The sequence below is a fragment of the Equus caballus genome, chromosome X, assembly GCF_041296265.1.
Source record: "Equus caballus isolate H_3958 breed thoroughbred chromosome X, TB-T2T, whole genome shotgun sequence".
Taxonomy (NCBI): domain Eukaryota; kingdom Metazoa; phylum Chordata; class Mammalia; order Perissodactyla; family Equidae; genus Equus; species Equus caballus.
In genome coordinates this window covers 7,908,884-7,927,571 of record NC_091715.1, presented here as the reverse complement: position 1 = coordinate 7,927,571, position 18,688 = coordinate 7,908,884, and the positions used below count along the sequence as shown (strand labels likewise).

General features: G+C 39.4%; 1 protein-coding gene across 10 annotated transcripts in view; it reads left to right on the top strand.

Annotated features, from left to right (window-relative positions):
• The window catches only part of ARHGAP6 (Rho GTPase activating protein 6), a 462,138-nt gene that overhangs the window by 374,495 nt on the left and 68,955 nt on the right, over positions 1-18,688 (top strand). For all 10 annotated transcript variants that reach the window (XM_070257112.1, XM_023633891.2, XM_070257115.1 and 7 more), the window contains one exon: positions 7,572-7,731. In XM_070257112.1, coding sequence (XP_070113213.1) covers positions 7,572-7,731 — 160 coding nt within the window. The remainder of the gene's footprint in view (positions 1-7,571; positions 7,732-18,688) is intronic.

The window sequence follows — 18,688 nt, the reverse complement described above, 5'->3', positions numbered from 1 at the left end:
TATTGTGCAAAACTAAGAATCATCTGGGGCTGCTGGTTTATGATGAAAGTGCTTGGGCCCCATTCCTTATCACCCTAATTCTCTAAATCTGCCTTAGAGCCCAGAAACCTGCATGTTTAACAAGAATCTTCTGCCCAGGTAATTCCACTGCCCCGGGTCTTCAGGCTATGTTTTGAGCAGCCCTACATCACCCCTTCCTGTCTCCCTTGGCCTTGGGACGTTTACAGTTGGATGAGGTTAAAGAGATGCTGCAATTAGAGATTAGTCTCAAGGACATAAGAAAACAATGTGGTATAGACCAAAACCAAAATTATTTTAATCAATTTTATTTCATGGGAAAATCAAGTCTGTTTGTAAAGATGCAATTTAGCTCAAAAGAATGACCTTTCTGAATAAATCACAGATATTAGATTGTTGGTTTTTCAGTTTGTCTTTTGCTTCTTTTTTCTAAGTATGGAGACCTAGACTTCTGGTGGGAAGGGAATCTCTTTAGTTAATGCTTTTGGTGAGTTGTACTCCAGCTAATCAAGATTCTACTGTATTGAGACTTTTCTTGTTTATCTCTTTTAAATTGGTATGTGATGTTTGTGCTTTTTAATGCTACTTTTAGATAACTTCTATGATTCTGTTTATTTACATAATATACAAAATAATACATATATAATATACATAAGAACATATAGTGTATGCCTTTGATGATAAACAAAAGTAATAAATGATTGTTAATATCTCCTGACACCATCATTTTAAGGAAATTCTATGTAATTTGGGCCTAACAGCAGACCTAATTTATGCTATGCCAGGGTTTCTCAACTTCTGCACTGTGGACATTTTGGCCCAGATAGTTCTTTATTGTGGAGGGCTGTCCTGTGTATTGCAGGATGTTGAGCAGATCCCTGACCTCTACCCACTAGATGACAGTAGCAAACCCTTCCCCAGAGTCATGACAGCCAAAAGTGTTTCCAGACATTGCCTAATATCCTCTGAGAGGGCAAAATCACCCCCAAGAACCACTGTGCTATTTCCTTTCGTATCATATTGTTACCCTTTATTAGTGCTGTCCCATAGTACCTCAGAATTAAATGATATTTTTGCAACTGTCAAGGCCTTTAGTCTATCCAGAAACATTGGGTCAGTTTCAACTTCACTTACATTTATGAAATTGAAACAAATCTGAAATCATCCACTTTCAATCTTAAAAACAAAATCCTATGACAACCACTCAAGAGACCGGATCCAGAGAGCCTTAAAATGACTCATTCATTTATGATATAAACAGTCACCAAAGAAAAACGCTGGCCTTGAATGTGCATTTGAGAGTTGAGGAATAGCCAGAAACACATTCTAGACTGTGCTGGTGGGCTTTGGTACTCTTCTGGGCGCTTGTTTATTACTTTGTGGCCCATGTTGTGAGAGTCATAGGGCAACATTGACCTTTGTGTTCATGTCTTCCCGCTTATAAGAGGCTCATGGGTGAGTACGGCTGTCATGGATTCATTATTCCTCGAGTCCAATATTTTTACATTTATTTTCTGCCCACATGTACTAGTATTTTTTGGCTGATCAATAGGCCTTGTTTCAAAAAACTGTTTCTTAGCAGTTTATTCAAATCCAGAAGACATTCCCCCACATAGATATAACATTACATGGGTTGGTTAGTTTCCAATTTTGTATTGAACTCATGATGTACCTGATTCATTTAGTCTCTAGATTGACAAATATTTATTCAGTGACAAGTGCCAGGTGCTGTCTTAGATACTGGGAACACCAAAGTGAATAAACCAGACAAGGTTCTCCCCCCCATGAATCTAGCTAACATATATAGCTCATGGTGCAGGGTCCTAGGACTAGGTGTCTGGTACTTGATAGTAGATGTCAAATAAATATGTGTAGGGTACTAAATGACCCTAATCTCTTTATATCAGGGGTTGACAGACCATGGTCAGTGAGCCAAATCCAGTCTGTTGCCTGTTTTTGTATGACCTGCAAGCTAAGAATGGTTTTTACATTTTTAAACGGTTGAAAAAAATCAAAACAAGAATAATATTTTATGATGTGAAAATTATATGAGCTTCGAATTTTAGTGTCCATGAGTAAAGTTTTATTGGAACTTTTGTTTATGTGTGGTTTATGGCTCCTTTTGTGCTACATTGGCAGAGCTGAGTAGTTGCGACAGAGACCATATGACCCATAAGCCTAAAATATTTACCATATATAGCTGCCTATAATTCTATTTTGTGGGAAAAGTGCTTTCAGAATTCCAATCATGGAACCTCTCCATCCCAAATCGTGGTAGTGGTACCTGTAGTATGAAGCAGCACCTTAGCACCAGGAAGGAGGGAGATAAGAATCTCATAGGAGGTCAAGGCCTGCTTTTTTAAGTGTCTGGGAGCATACCCTCATCTGAACTCAGTCCCTTTCACCCCACCACCCTCCTTTTCTAATGCTCCCTCCTACTCCTTCTTTATTAGTTTCCTACTGATGAAACAAATTACCACAAACTCAGAACATCACAAATTTAATATCTTACAGTTCTGGAGGTCAGAATTCTGACGTGTGTCTCGTTGGGCTAAGATCAAAGGCTGTGTTCCTTCTAGAGGCTCTGGGAGAGAATCTGTATCTTGCCTTCCCCAGCTTTTAGAAACTGCCTGCATTTCTTGGCTCATGGCTCCTTCCAAACTAGCAGCCTAGCATCTTCAAATCTTTCTCTCTCTCTGACCTCTGCTTCTGTTGCCACATTTCCTTCTCTGACTCTGCCACCCCTGCCTCCCTCTTGTAAGGACTCTTGTGACTAGGATGGATTCATCTGGATAATCCAGGATAATCTCCCTATCTCAGGATTCCTTGATTTAATCGCATCTACAAAGTTCCTTTTGCCAGGTAAGGTAATATATTCACGGGTTCTGGGGATTAGGACATGGCTGTCTTTGGGGAAGGAGGTGTTATTCTGCCTACCACAGCTTCTATCCAGCCACTCCATGCCGTACTTCTCCTTACCTCTGCAGAGCAAAATGCAGGCTGAAGGGCATCTCTCAAGCTTGTCCACCAGCCATGATATTGTAGCAACGAAGAATATAGGCTTCAGATTCTGAGTATCAGGTTCACGTCATTTTTCGTTGCTGTTGAGTGAATGAATAGAACAGAATGAATGTTCTCTTTAGAGTAGTCACTCATACCTCCTGACTTTATTCCAAGTTATTATGAATGAATATGGTTTTAGCCTATGTGTTAATTTTTTAATTTCCCAATAATGAGCCTATTTGCATGTTTAAAAAACCAGTTGAAATGAATGCATTTAATCCAAAAAAATCATATTAAAATTCACAGTGATGGAAACATAGATTGGGAGCAATGAGAGAATTGGAACATAAAGGAAGATGCAGATTATTTGATGTATTCATCACTGCTGATTGGCGGGTAGCAAAAGACAATGAGATGGTGGAGGGTGGAGGAGTGAGGGGTGAGGGGCTGCTGAACTAGAGTTGCCCATAGAGACTTTTCCAGGTCTGTATGAGCTCTTTAGGCTTCCATTATTCAAGTTTGTGGTAAATAGATGGATTATGAAACAACTTGGTCCATTACCCTTAATAAAAAGTGTAACTGAATGATATTGTTGTTATTTAAGATGCTGCCCATTTGATAATAGTTACCTTTGGAGACACCTTTGAAGTCTCTCTTTGTTTATTGTTTGATAACCTTCTCTCCTAGTAAAATTGGTTTTTCAGCCATGTGCTAAGGATGGGTTTAAGAACCAATTAGCTCTGAAGCCAATATTACCTCCTTTTTGAAATGACTCTTCCAAGGCCTGACCAGTGCGGCTGCACTGCTTTTAAGAAAGCGCCATAACCTTTTCTTTTTCTGGGATTTGGCTGTAGCTTCTACTGAGCCATCAGCTGCTACAAGAGCTAAAGTCTTGGAAGAAAATAACTCCATAAATTCAAGTCATTACAAATAAACCAAGCTTTTTCTCTCTTTTGGCTAATAATTCCAAATTTGCCAAAGAAGTTAAAAAATCTAAGAAGTTAAGAATCACAACCTGTGATATATAATGAACTGAGAGAAATTTAAAACATCACACGTAACTTTTTATCGTACTAAGTGTCATTTGTGAACAGTTTTCAAAACTATGTATTACTTGATTGCGTTGGAACTGTTTTAGTTGGGAGAAGAAAATGAAGACTCAAGAAAGATGTAAACTGGCCAGGTTCTATTTTGCCAGATTTGGGAATGTGTTTTATTTATTTTTAAGATAAAATATCACTTCCAAAATGTCAAAACTTGAACATCTTCTTTCTTCTCCCACCAAACCTAATTCCCTTCTGCTATTCCTCATCTTGGTGATTAGTGTACCGTCCTCCCAGTTGCTCAAGCTAGAAACGTGAAAGTCCGCCTAGATTACTCCTCCCCCCCCCCCCCCCCCGCACTGCATCCAATTTGTCCCCAAGCATCTATGTGATTCTGTGTCTCCCTGTCTCTTCAAATCTGATTCAGCATCACACCCAGCACAGCATCTTTTCTGATCTCTACGTCTTTAACTGCTCCCTCCCTCAATTCCTTTAGAAATTTGTTTCCAGTCATCTTTTCCATATGTAAATCTGATCACGTTCCTCTCTTATTCAAGATTCCTTAATGGCTAGCCATCACCTACTGAGTAAAAGCCAATCTACTTTGCAATGCCTGCAGAGAAAGCCCTCCAGGATCTGGCCCTGACTTCTGCATGGTTTCGCCTCCTGCTGTTTCCCTCCTTCCAGCCTTGTAATTTCCCAAAACAAGACTGTTCTCTCAAATTCATTTGCTTTGGCACCCACTGTTTTTTCCACTGTTTCATTTCCACTAGGCAAACCCTTACCCCTCTTACTCACTTTTCAAGTCTCCATTGAAACACTGCCTTCTCTAAAAAGCCGTCCTTGATCCCCCAGACAGATGTCAAAGCCTTTTCTCCTGGGCACCCCATTGCATTTCGTATTTACTTCTAGTATCATGATCTCTGTATTTGATAGATTGCATGAGTTCTTCCTACCAAAGTTCAACTCCTTCTGGACAAGGACTGTGTTGTCATTTTGGCAATCCCAAGCCTAGTACTATTCTTAGCATCTAATAGGTGCTCATTAAATTTTGTTTGAATTAATTAACCAGGAGGACATAGTAAATAAAAATAAAATGTATCTTCTAGGGATTGGTTTCTTTCAGTCATAAGCTATAGTTCAGAAGTTGGCAAATTACAGCCCACTGGCCAAATCCAGCCTTCTACCTGTTTTTGTAAATGAAGTTTTATTGGAACACAGCTACGCTCATTCATTTATGAATTGTCTATGGCTGCTTTCATGCCACAAAGGCAGATTTGAGTAGTTTTGACAGAAACCACGTGGCCTGTATAGCCTAAAATATTTACTATCTGACCTTTTCACAGAAAAAGATAGCCAACCCTTGCTATAGATAATTGAGCCCATTGGAGTTCACATTTTTAAATGCTTTTGAAGAATAGGTATGTAATTCCATTTTAAACACTTCAAATAACAGTTGGCTCTCTTAGAAACCTACACGTCATATTTAAAACTCACCAACTCATCTGAAACTTCCCATTTGGGGGGAAAAAGCAATTCACTGACATTGTACCTTGTGATACCCTAAGCTTAAGGAGTGTGAGTGAGGGGTACACCCAAGGCCTGAGTCCCCAACTCCTAACTGCCTAAACTTGTGCTTAGTCCAGTTGTACCCAAAAAAGAAAGAAAAAAAATTCAAAGCATACTGAAACTGGAAGAACTTTCTTCAGTTCACTGAACATGACTGCAGACTGCCCACTTGGCCTAGATTTGCTCTCTCACTCCCCTCCCCAGACCCATCCCCACATGATGCTCCCTGAGCCCCTCCTGGCTTCCTGTTAGTCTTTACCACTATCTGCAGGATACAAATTCATACAGACAAAGAAAAAGCCCCCACTTCCTTTAACTCCTGCTCAAACATGGCCTTCTCTGTGAGGTCTTTCCTGCCGCTGTATCTAAAACTGTAAATCCTGTCCTCTGCTCACATTGCCAGCCCCTTCCCTGCTTTTTGTTCCCTCCCTAGCAGTCATCATTATCTAACACACTATAGCCTTTACTTACCTTGTTGATTTTCTGCCCCTACTAGAGTATGATATCTCCATTTGATGAATGAATCAATAAATAGATAAATGGAATTCCAGATAAAGAGGAAAAAATATCAAAGAATTAACATAGCGCCATTCACTCTTTGGAATGAACATTCTAGGCAGGAATTTGCTACCGGTAGGGAACAAAGGTGTCTTAATAGTTGCTGGGGCCAGTCTTTCTGTCTCTCTTCTTTAAAGTGAGTGATGAGAATAGTGAAGTCTTATGGGGTAACGTAAGTGTTCCACACATCCACAAGAAGTGCCTGGCAGTGCCTGTGGGAGCCAGCACTGTTCCTTCCTCCTGGGCCTTTTCTTGATTGTTGAGGAAGCAGTAGGTACCTCTTCAAAGCTGTTGTGGCCTGGCTGGTAACTGTGATTGACAGGAAGTCCTCCTCAGTAAGGGGACATTGGGTTTCAGAAGATTGTGATATGTTGTTTCTTAGGCCATCACTTTCTCACTGTCTGCATCGAGGATAGAGCCGTTTACTCTCAGTGGACATTAGCGGTGTGTATGCGCGCACACAGATGTACTCGGGATTGTGGGAATCTTTGCTTTGATTCTTTGGTGTGGAGTATTTTAGCATCAAATGTCTCCATAAATATATCTAGTTCTTAGTAATCATATCTCTGTACTTATTGTGATCAAAATAGCCCATTGGAGTCCTGTAAACAGAAACTGAGTTATTACAATTTAGCATAGAGTGTAAGGGCATAAGTTTCTTACCTTGAGTCCTGATTGGTTCCAAATCTTGTAAGTTTTGTGATTTGGGGAAAATTATTTGACTTCCTTAAGCCTCAGTTTCATCTATATTGTATTTTATTTACATATATTATATATTACTATAATATTAATATAATGTATCATGAGGATATGTTGTATATTATAATAATATATTGTTATATATTATAAACATACTAGATTGTATTATTATATAATTTTATTATATTATTAAATATTGTACAAGATTAGTCAAAAATGGTAACCAACTCGTAAGTTTGTTGGAGGGAATAACTTAAAAGCCCTTGGCACAGTCGCTGGTGCACAGTAGGCTGTCAATACAGGTTCACCCTCCTATATCTAGTGTGCATGATGGCAATTAGCAACAGTTTCTCCTGCTACAGAGATACAAAGCCAAAAAGTTCCCATGTGTTCACATAAAAGGAGAAAGTAAGATCCTTGAAGCATCTCTCCACGTAGTGCTCTTTGGCCTATGTGTGCATCATTATATGGGATCACGTGACCCGGCAGATATTCAAAATATTGATATTTGCAACTGACTGAGAAAAATCCGTGGTTAACTAAGAGTGGATGTGATTTTAGGGATTGAGAGCCAATTTTGGAACACAAAGTTTGCTTGACTTTATAACTAAAAGAGAAGATGAGGTTTGTGAGACATAGATGACCTGTGTAACTCTTGATGTTTTTCCCCTTGGTCTGCAGGGTGATTTCACCTGGAACAGCATGTCGGGCCGCAGCGTGCGGCTGAGGTCAGTCCCCATCCAGAGTCTCTCGGAGCTGGAGCGAGCCCGGCTGCAAGAAGTGGCTTTTTATCAGTTGCAGCAGGACTGTGACCTGAGCTGTCAGATCACCATTCCCAAAGGTAAGGCCCTGTCTGCTGTTCGTCCAGGAACCCTGCGGGTCAAACATCTGCTCTGCCCACAGCAGCAAGCCGCAAGCTCATCTCACACCTAACATTAACACCAAAAGGAAACTATAGCTTCTTGGTCGTTGGCTTGCATTAGTGTCCACTTTGAAAGACATGTTCAAGTGGGACAACTGACTTGTCAACTAATATGCTGATTTAAAGGGAAGATCAACGTGGGGCGTTAAAAAGGAGAGCCGTGTGTATCTACAGGTACATAGTCTACACGACTTCAGAACAACCAATTTAAAAAGTTTCAGAAAGGGCAATTTAAAGGATAGAAGAAAAACCATGTCCGTCTCAACATGATTTCAAAATAACCTGTGGAAAAGAGTGATTTAACAATCTGTTAAACTTGTCATTTGACTTTATGCAAATCCAGACTCAGGGATTATACCAATGTTAACTCATTTTAATCCCCTCTTTCACCCGGTGTGTCTATGTTGGGGTCACCACTGTGACACTGGAGCCAGCGCAGGACTGCTTGTCTGATGTTTTTACAAACACAGATCCTGATTCTGGTAAAGATGAGAAGCATGTATTTGAAATCCTTTAATCTGGAAAAGTCTGTTTCTGAATGTTTGCTATCTTCTATAAGGATACTTTATAATTTGTATTAGTGTGTAGTAGAAAGGTAATTTGAGATGGAATGAAAAGCTATGATGTTATACAAATAGAGTAAACATACCATGAAAAGCCACATTGGCTGGTGTGCCTGAAACTTGAAGGAAAGCAGGAGAGGGAGAGCAAGCATCTCACAGCTAGAAGACTGTCTCGGAGGCTTTTAGTATCTGCAGAACTGCTACTGGCTTTTCTTTTGTTAGAGGTTGAGAGGATGCTTCATGAATAGTTAGTCATAAAATGATTCATATCATATATATACACGTATACACAAAGATATGTGGTTCTCACCAGGGATGGTTTTGTCCCCCATTCCCAGGTAAAATCTGGCAATGTCTGGATACACTTCTGGTTGTCACAGCTTGGGGGAAGGATGCAACTACCAACTTCTGAGTAGAAGCCAGGGATGCTGTTAAACATCATACAATACACAGGACAGTCCCCACTGCAAGCATTGTCAGGTTCTAAGCGCCCAGTGCAGAAGCTGAGCAACCTTGAAATACACTTGAACATGTGCTCACGTTCAGTCAACAACAGTCCTGGCAGTGCTGTTTTCTTGGCTCAGCTGTGTCTAATGGAAAGGGCACTGGCTTGGGAGTCTGAAGACGAGGATTTGAGGACTTGTCCTGTCACTCCCCCTACGTGTGAGCTTGGGCAATTCTCCTCTGCAATAGGAGGCTCAGTTTTGTTGGCTAGAAAGAGTAGCACAAAAACACTGACCATGCAGAGTTTTTCATTGGATGGCGACCCTTGGGGCGAACTGTTTTTTCTTTAAGCTGGAATCTGGGATTCTGCTGGAGGTCAGGAAGAGTTCAGGAGAAGAGAGAGGTAGATGAGGCCAAGGGGCTGATGGGACAGGCGCATTTCACTGACACATGCCTTCCTCCTTTGGCTTCCTTGTCATATTCTGCTTGCCACCACAACCACAGCCAGTTCCTCCCAGGAGGAAATCCTTACCCCTGTTATATCTTTTCATGCTTATCTAACACATGGAGACCCTCAGCTCAAGTAAGAAGAAAATCTCTTTTGCAACTGGTGAAAAATACTAATCATTGTCAGGCCAGTTGCTGCTTCTCCCTGCGACAGACTTGTCCCGTCTCACCTTGCCTTGGTTTGGTTGTAGAGTGGAGGTGAGACCTGCCCTCCCCTCCCTGTTAACTCACAACGTAGGCCAGGTGGGGCCCAAGAGTCCTGTCTCTCTTTCACAAGCACAGATGTTCTTTCAGTTCCTAAAAAAGGAGAAATATTGTTGGCAAACCCAATTTGTAGTGAAGGGAATGATGACTCTAAAAAGTTATGTGAAACCTGGATTGAATGTACATCAGATAAGATATCGAGGAATAAATATTCTTTGTAGCTTTGTTTTTAAATTCAGTTAAATTGATGTTTTTCTTTGTTCCTGCTTTTTAAAGAGTCCACTAAATAAATAACCTTTACCAAACAGACAATTTTATAAAACTTGTCTGCTAGAAGTTCTGTCTCCATTGCGTCTGTGGTTCCTAGCACATTCAGGGAAAGATTTGCTCTATCAAGAAGTTCAGACATGTTTAGGCTACCGGAGTTGTTTTGATATTTTCTATCAAAATGGGAACTAATGATTTACAAATAATTTTCTTATGGAGGAGAGAAGGAATTGTGTGGCTGGGTGGAAAAAAACAGGCAACACCCAAGAGTTCTGATGGTATTATTTTGAGCAGATGATTATAGACATCGAATATTTACTGAGATCCTTCAAAAGCATGGCCAGTGCTGAGTGCTACGATGGCAGCTTTGGTCTGAGGGTGGCCACTTGGTTCCATGCAAACTCCCAAGTAGAGGTTCCAAACAGGGTCAGATTCACCCTGTTTGTGTGAATAATTTACTCAGGAAAAAAAAATACAGTGGTCATGGCCTAGAGCCTAAAGAAATGATACCAAACCTAATGAGATACTGCATATAGTGAAAATGGAAACATACTCAAGCTCACATCTCTGTTCTTCATTGATTTAGGGTGATTGTCAGGATTTATTTGTGGGTATCTGTTTGGAGAACCCTCTCTCTCTGTGAGACTGGTGCTTCCAGGGCTCAGATGAATGGTATAACATATTCATCAGCTGCTGGGATTCACCATAGAGTGGGAAGACTTGAGGACTGGAGGGTTGAGAAATTACCGGGGAGAGTTCCTAGAGCAGACTGCAGGAGTGAGACCCAGAGCACAAGTAGAGAGTTTGAATTCTCCAGCTGTAGTAATAGGTGGACATACGTTATATAGGTGCAAATGCAGGTAATTTAGAAGATGATGGGAGAGCATGTGGAATTTCACTCCAGATTGCCTCTCCACTCTCAGAGAAATGGGAAGCAATTTCATCTGCTAGGAACAAAAATGGGAAGGAGGTCCTGGAGGTTTGAGGAAAGAGGAGAGGAGTGGTAGAAAGGGGAGCTGATGGACCAGGAGTGTTGCAGGATTGCAGGGCAGTGCACAAGGTTCATTTGAGGTTGGTAGCTGGGAATTTAAGTTGCAAAGTAAACATCATGGCAGCAAAACACTACTAAAGCAAAACTCATTATTTTGCACTTTAAATTCCTTAGCCCTGGTTAACCCAGATCTTCTCTTACTGGAGTTAAGATTTTCTAGTTGAGTTCAATGAAGGTAGAGAGGGACATGGCAGTTGGGAGTATATCTGTGGAGGCAGAGTAATGGCCCCCCCAATGATGGCCATGTCCTAGTCCCTGGAACTTGTGAATATGTTACCTCACGTGTCAAAAGGAACTTTGGAGATGTGATCAATTAAGGCCCTTGAGATAGTGAGATTATCCTGGATTATCTGGGAGAGCCCAAACTAATCACATGGGTACTTAAAAGCAGAAAAACTTTCCCAGCTGTAGTCAGAGAGAGATATGACTATGGAGGAATGGTCAGAGAGATGCAAAGTTGCTGGCTTTGAAGATGGAGGAAGGGGCCATGAGCCAAGGAATGCAGGCAGCCTCTAGAAGCTGGAAAAGGCAAGGAAGCAGATTCTCCTAGAGCCTCTAGAAACAAATGCAACCTTGCTGACACCTTGATTTTAGCCAAGTGAGACCCATTTCAGACTTTTAACCTCCGAAAATGTCAGATAATAAATTTCAGTTGTTTAAGGCGCTAAGATTGTGGTCATTTGTTACAGCAGTGATAGGAAATTAATACAGTATCCAAGGGAATGATTATAATCCCAGACAATGGAATCTAAATTGGATAAGAAGAGAAGTTAGGAATAAATGTAAAAGACATGTTTTTTTAATAAGAAGAATCAATAACATAAAGATGTCAATTATGTCATTAATGATCTATAAACTGAATGCAATTCCAAAAAACATCCCAACAGAATTTGTTTTTGTAATATCACTAAAATTATCTAAACATCATCTGGGTAAATAATTATGTGAGAGTAGGCGGGGGAAAATTTGAAAAAGAAGTCGCATGGAAATTATCCCTATCCATTTATTAAAATATCATAAAACTAAAGCAATTAAAAGAGTATTGTACTGCTTCACAATAGGCAGATCAGTGGGAGACAATAGAGTTTAGAAGTGACTTAAAATAAATATGAGAACTTGTGACATGATAAACATTACATATCTTGTTGGGGTAAATGATGGGTTCTGATTGTATTGGTGACAATGAGACAACCATTGAGGAGAAATGGCTGAGTTCTGATGTTGCTTCTTCCATCAGAATAAATTGATATGGAAGAAAGATTTAAAGGTAAAAAAAATGAAACTATAAGTACACCAAAACAAAATATAGCTAGATATTTATATATTTTTACATTGAAGAAGGCACTACCCATAAAACATAAAGAAGGAGAGTGACAGATTTCACTACATTAAAAAAAAGGATCATCTGTGTGGCAAATAAATAGAAATTTACAACACATTTGACAAACTAAAGGCTAACTGCTATATAAAGCTTTATTACAAATTAATAGGAGAAAGAAAAATAAACCATAGACAAATTACATGCAGCTCACAGAAAAAGAAATACAAATGGTTAATAAATATTTGAAAAGATGCTCACCCTCATATTCATTAAAGAAACACAAGCTAAATACCAAGGGGTTTTTTTTTCTCTTGGATGGAAGGGCTCCAAAAGTTGGATAATGTAATTTAGGAGAAAACACACACTCATATACTGTTGGTAGTAGTCTAATTGTTGCAGCAACTTACAAGGCAATTAGGCAACATCTAAATTTTAATGGCCCAATAATTCTACTTCTAAGAATGTATCTCACAGATAGATACTTGTTTTAGTTGAGGAAGGCTAACCATTCAGTGCCTTAACACTTTAAACGTTTCTTTCTTAGCCAGGCACCAGCCAGTGCAGGTTGGCCATGAGGGTCAGGAGAGTAGACTCTGCTCCATGCCATTATTCAGGGACCTGGGCTGCTTGAATCTTGTGGCTTCTCCCTCCTCTATATCCATTCGGCCAGGAGACAATCAAACTAAAAACCAAAGAGATTTATATTACAATAAGATTATAATAAACATTATAAGATGACTGATAAGCTGAATTTGTTACCCCTTCTAAACTTAAGCTATTTCAAAAAGGGAGTTTTGAAGCTGCTATAGAGAACCAAGAGAAATCTTTAGTGGTGGAAATCAGGAAGACTTTCGGTGGGAGGGATCATGTTTATCAGTAGAATTTTCCCTGTGAGCCTGAGATTGCTCCACGGAGGCAACCATGGAATGTTTCTGCCTGGTCAAAGGCTGCTCTTGGCATAGACTCTTGGATCAAATTTTCGAGTCTGTAAATGACCCAATCCTTAACAGTAGAACCAGGAAACAAATGTGGAGAGCATGGTCGAGAAATTAAGCAACACCTAATGTCCTGCATGAACTTTCCATTTATTCAAAACACATCAACAGAGTACTATTTATATATCAAGTAGTTGTGTTAGGCTCAATTAATATTATTTTGATAGCATTTTAATGCAAATAGTCAAAGGCAAGGGGTTAGCAAACTGGCCTGCTCTCCAAACCCAGCTCACCATCTGTTTTTGTAAATAAAGTCTTGTTGGAACACAGCCAAGCTCATTTATTTACATATTTTCTATGGCAGTTTTCACGTGACAGTGGCAGAGTTGAGTAGTTGTGACAGCTTGTATGTTTCACAGAGCCTCAAATGTTTACTATCTGGCCCTTTACAGGAAAAATTTGCTGACCTCTGATCTAAGGTAAAATGAAAGGAAGTGAGTGATTTCTGCCACAATCAGTAAAGCAAGTTAGTGTAGGCAATATGGCTTAACTCCATTATGTTGTAAACTAAGTATTCAAAGCAGAATGGTTCCACAAGAAAGAAATGCATATTTTTGTTTTCTTTAATGCTCTTTTTTTCTCTTCAGTTAATTTCTGATATCACAATTAAGAAAGGTTTGCTTATATGTTTTGAAAACAGTATGATGGAATGAAGAATAGCTGATGGTTTAAGAAAATGTGGACAATAGTCTAATAAGAGTACCCTGACGCCTCAAATTTGCTCAGTTATGTGGCTTCCTTATGAAGTAGCCCCTCACCACTGTCCCTCAGGCAATGTAAAACACAAGTAAACAGCTCAAGGAAATCAAGAAAATGATATTCTTCGTAGGCTAACCCTGCAGCTATCTTTGGTTTGTGATTTAAATGTTGATTTCAAAAAAAGGACAACCTGACGGGCAAGGAAATTGAGCTTGGATGTTTAAGGAACAACACTAAACAGAAAATATAACTGTCCTATTTCTATGTTATTCTTGCTGGCAATGTCCAGTCAAACAGGTGATATGCTCAAACTGTTTGTCAAAACTTTTCGTGTAATTAAAAATGAAGTTGCAACTTAGGATAAAATCCACAAACTCCACCATAGGTAAAAATGCTGATAGGAAGCAAACACCGCCAAATAGGGTGATCAAAGAATAGTGTGGCACCACTAGGCTTAGAGGCCCTCAACAAATGTCTCCGTTGTGTGCGCTGCAAAGCTGGTTCTATCTTCTATGTGTCCACAATCATCTTTTCTGTGACCTGCCCAGAGGATTGTGATTTCCCATTGAATAAGGCTATTTCTTATTTGTTTGTGTTTTGTTCTGTTTTTTTTTTTTTTTTGAGGAAGACTAGCCCTGAGCTAAAATCTGCAGCCAAGCCTCCTCTTTTTTTCTTTTTTTTTTCTTTTGCTGAGGAAGACTGGCCCTGAGCTAACATCCATGCCCATCTTCCTCTACTTTGTATGTGGGACACCCACCACAGCATGGCTTGACAAGCAGTGCATAGGTCCGCACCCGGGATCCAAACTGGCGAACCCTTGGCCACCAAAATGGAACGCGCAAACTTAACTGCTGCACCACTGGATTGGCCCCTCTTATTTGTTTTTGAATCTGGAACACCAGGTGTACTGCCCAATACTCCACTGACCCTCAGCAAATCTTTGAGAAGTGAATAAATGCTTATATGCATGCATGCATATTCACCTTTAAAATTAAGCTCCTTCCTTCACTCTTCTCTATCTCTCTGAAGAGTATCAATCACCTTTCTCTTATTCTCCTCAGTAACCCCAGTAATGATTTTGAAACAATGTCAGTGCTTCTCTACTGCTTCATCCTGTGCCACTTTCAACTTTGATTAATGGTCTCATAGGGTTGGTGTGAGGTTTAAATGAAGTAATAACCGTGATGAGCTTAAAACATCTCCCGACATTTTATATGCTCTCAGTAAAAGTCATCCATCGCCACCACCACCATCATCATCATCATTATCATTATCATCATCACCATCACCATATTACGTTGTCTTGTATCTGCCCTTAATCCTAGGTCACTCCATCATTATGTCTCACCATAACTATAGCCATAGACCCTCATTTGCTTTTCTCAATTCAGGGCTTCTCCCCGATTCTGCCCACCACACCTAAAACCACCAGAGTAATCTTCAACCACAGAATCTACTCCTTTGTTGGAAAAAAAAACAAAAACAAAACAAAATTCCCGAGGCCCCTATTGCATATTGATGTCATTATCAAAGCCATTTACAATACTGTTTCATATAAAAGAAGAAATCCATTTTGTTTGCAGCCTGTTCTGAGAATGCACCACAGATTTAAGTTTATTTCTCTTAGAGCAATAGGTTTCAAACTTTTTGTCTGCAATCTACAGTGAAAAATACATTTTACATCTCAGCCCAGGAAACACATGAGCCAAATGGTGCTTATCTTTATTAGAAATATACTTTGATATTCTCTATAATGTTCTCTCCTACCATCTTCTATTTGATTCTATATCATTTTCTTAAAATACACTTGTCATGACCCACTGAATTTTCATGATTCATTAATAGGTTATGACCCACAGTTTGAATAACTCAGTCTTGGAAGACAGATGGAATAGAGAAGAGACAAGAAGAAAAGAACAAAAATGTCAGTATGGAAAACTTTCAGTTAGTTGTTCTTCACTGTGGCTCTTAGGGCCTTGGTATGTGGATGGGGCATTTTTTTCTGTCGTGCCACAGAAATGAACCTAGGCTACACCCTTGGCCTAAGCATTCTCTATCTAGAGCCCAACTGTTGAGTGCCACCCAGGGGGCTTCCTCTGCTGCTTCACTGCTCTCTCTCTTGACACCAAGCTGGACATATAGCCCAGAGGGGCTAGATATATGGGGCTTTAGGTTCTAAAGAGGTAGAAGCCTCTAATGGAGGCCACGATATCATGTCAAAAGTAGTCCACATCCTCAAGGAGCTCCTAGTCAGTTGATACAGAAGACATAAATACATCAATTATATTAAAAGATCGAACAGTGGATATCATCTATCCAAGTTACCTTTGGTGACCCTTATAGATAAAAGCTGCCTTATCTGCCTATTCCGGTAAAAGCCAGGAATGACAGAGAGATTTCCCTGCAGGTTCTTTTGTAATTTTCTTCTTGGATGCTCTCCTCTGTACCCAGGGCTTCTACCATGTCAAGTTCTCAAGTGTGCGCTGCTGTATGATTCTGTTCTGGTGCCGAGCAGGCAGGCCAGTATGATAGTACGTGGTTCTTCAAGCTATATGCTTTATGCCTTCGTGTTCACAAGTGGCTTTCTTTATGTTTTCAGACAATGTGGTTTTCTATCCAAGGTCTTGTCCCTACTGGTCGCATTTACACATATTTATATATCTTTGTTGGAGCAGCAACTATTATTGCACAAGCCTTTGGCATCTTGAACAAAACTTTTGTCACTGCAATTTCTGAAAAATTCTGGCACCTTTCAAAGATTTCAAGACTACACTATTCTCTCTGTTGGGATTGTGGCCCAAAAGTAAACTTGATAATTACAAAGAATGTCCCAACCTTGAAATATGAATAGAAACCTCCATTTTTTGCTTTTTCCTTTGTTTCCCCATAGGCAAAACAAAGGCAGATAAGCATTAATTGAAATTAAATACCAAGTGTTTTTTAAAAACCAGTCAGGCTTTCTAGATAATTTGAACTCAAGCCCTCAAGATTATTTAAAAATTCAATTAGCGGATGTTTATAAATTTTTAACAAATGGAAAGCTATGTAAAAGTAGTTTAAGGGGTCTTCACTTAAGATGGGAACAGGAAAACTACAGCCCAAAGGCCAAATTCAGCCCACTGCCTGTTTTTTTTAAATAAAGTTTTATTAAAATACAGCCACGCTCATTTCTTTCTGTCTTGTCTAAGGCTGCTTTAGTTCTCAACAACAGAGGGGAGTAGTTTTGACAGAGACCATATGGCCCACATAGCTGAAAACACTTACTATCTTGACCTTTACGGAAAAAGCTTTGCTGGCCTCTGATTTAGGAAATTAATATTAACTCGCTATAGTAATTTATAGCTGTTATCTATGCAGTTGATCAACTATACCATCTTATTCATTTCAATTTCTTAACTGTCTTAACTTTATTTTGCAATAATTGAATGTTTTTTAATGATCAGATCTTTGTTACTCTCAGATATTTTAGTGTTTATCTTATATGTGACCAAATATTTTTTCAAAGTGGGTAATAAATTCCCTTGGTGGCACTAAACAAGAAAGAAACATTAATATTTTTATGAGTTGCTTAAACATGATGCCACCATGCAGTTTATAGGAATGTAAGTTATGCATTAAATGGGTGACGTTAGTAATGAGTCAATCTCCGGTATGGGATAACTATTAGTTTTATTATTACTATCTGCTTTGGTAACTGAGAATTTAGCAATATTTATCTTTGAGGACTTTACTTATTTACAGATTTATAATAAACGATCAGATTTGTAATCTGATCTCCCTCCTCTTACTCTCCTTATCTTAGATCCCACCCAACATGCACAAATTTGAGACTTCCAGGGATACCTTTCTTGGGGATTCCTGGCATTACATGACACGGCTGGTGCAAATACAAGTAGGAAAACACATCCCACAGCGGAGTTTTGGATTATCCATTGTTAAGATGCCTTGGCTGCAAATTTTGGAAACCAAACCAAAACTGTGGCTTAAAAAATGGCTTAAGTAATACAAAAATTGATTATATTACTTTACAAAGGGCCCACAGATAGGCTAGTTCCAGGACTCATTAATTCAGCGGCCTTCCATCTTTCTTCTCTGCCGTAACCAATGAGTCACTTTGTTCTTTGGCTGGCTTCCCTCATTGTCACAAAATGACTGCAGCAGCCACCAGCATCACTGCTTCTATGGCAGGATGAAAAGGCAGAAAAGAGCAGTGACTCTTCAGCAAGTTTTTTTAAATAATAAAGAAGTATTTTCACTGCTTCCTCCTGGTACACTCCGCTCTCTTCTCAATTCCTAGAATTGTAACACCTGCCAGTGCCCAAATCAGTACTGGCAAGCAGAAAGAAATCTCTGGAACTGGCCTGACCTAAGGTTCCTTTCCTGAGCCAGGGGTGAGGATTCATCTCAGGATGTATGACCACACGGAGAGTGAGCACCTAACAAAACAGGGAAAGAAAAAATTGGGAGAGGGTATAGTAGGATAAAGATGGGTTTAGATTAGAAACTATTGGTGTACATAATATGTGTCATCTTCGTCATTGCAAACAAGCAACAGGGAGGAAACTATTCTTATGTCGTATTTATTTGCCTTAGTGTCTAGCACAGTGCTTTCATGTGCCTGCTGCTCAGGAAATGTTTGAGAAATTGAATGTAATGGATCAAAAATTCAATCATAGCACATTTATTTATATAGTATTTCTATATCATAAAGAATTATTTCAAGTGGCTCAAAGAATAATCAAAACCAAGAATGGAAAAGGAAAGCATGAGGAGCCTAATAGTATTCATCTAATTGCATCATCTATCTGGTTACTGAATCTATAAG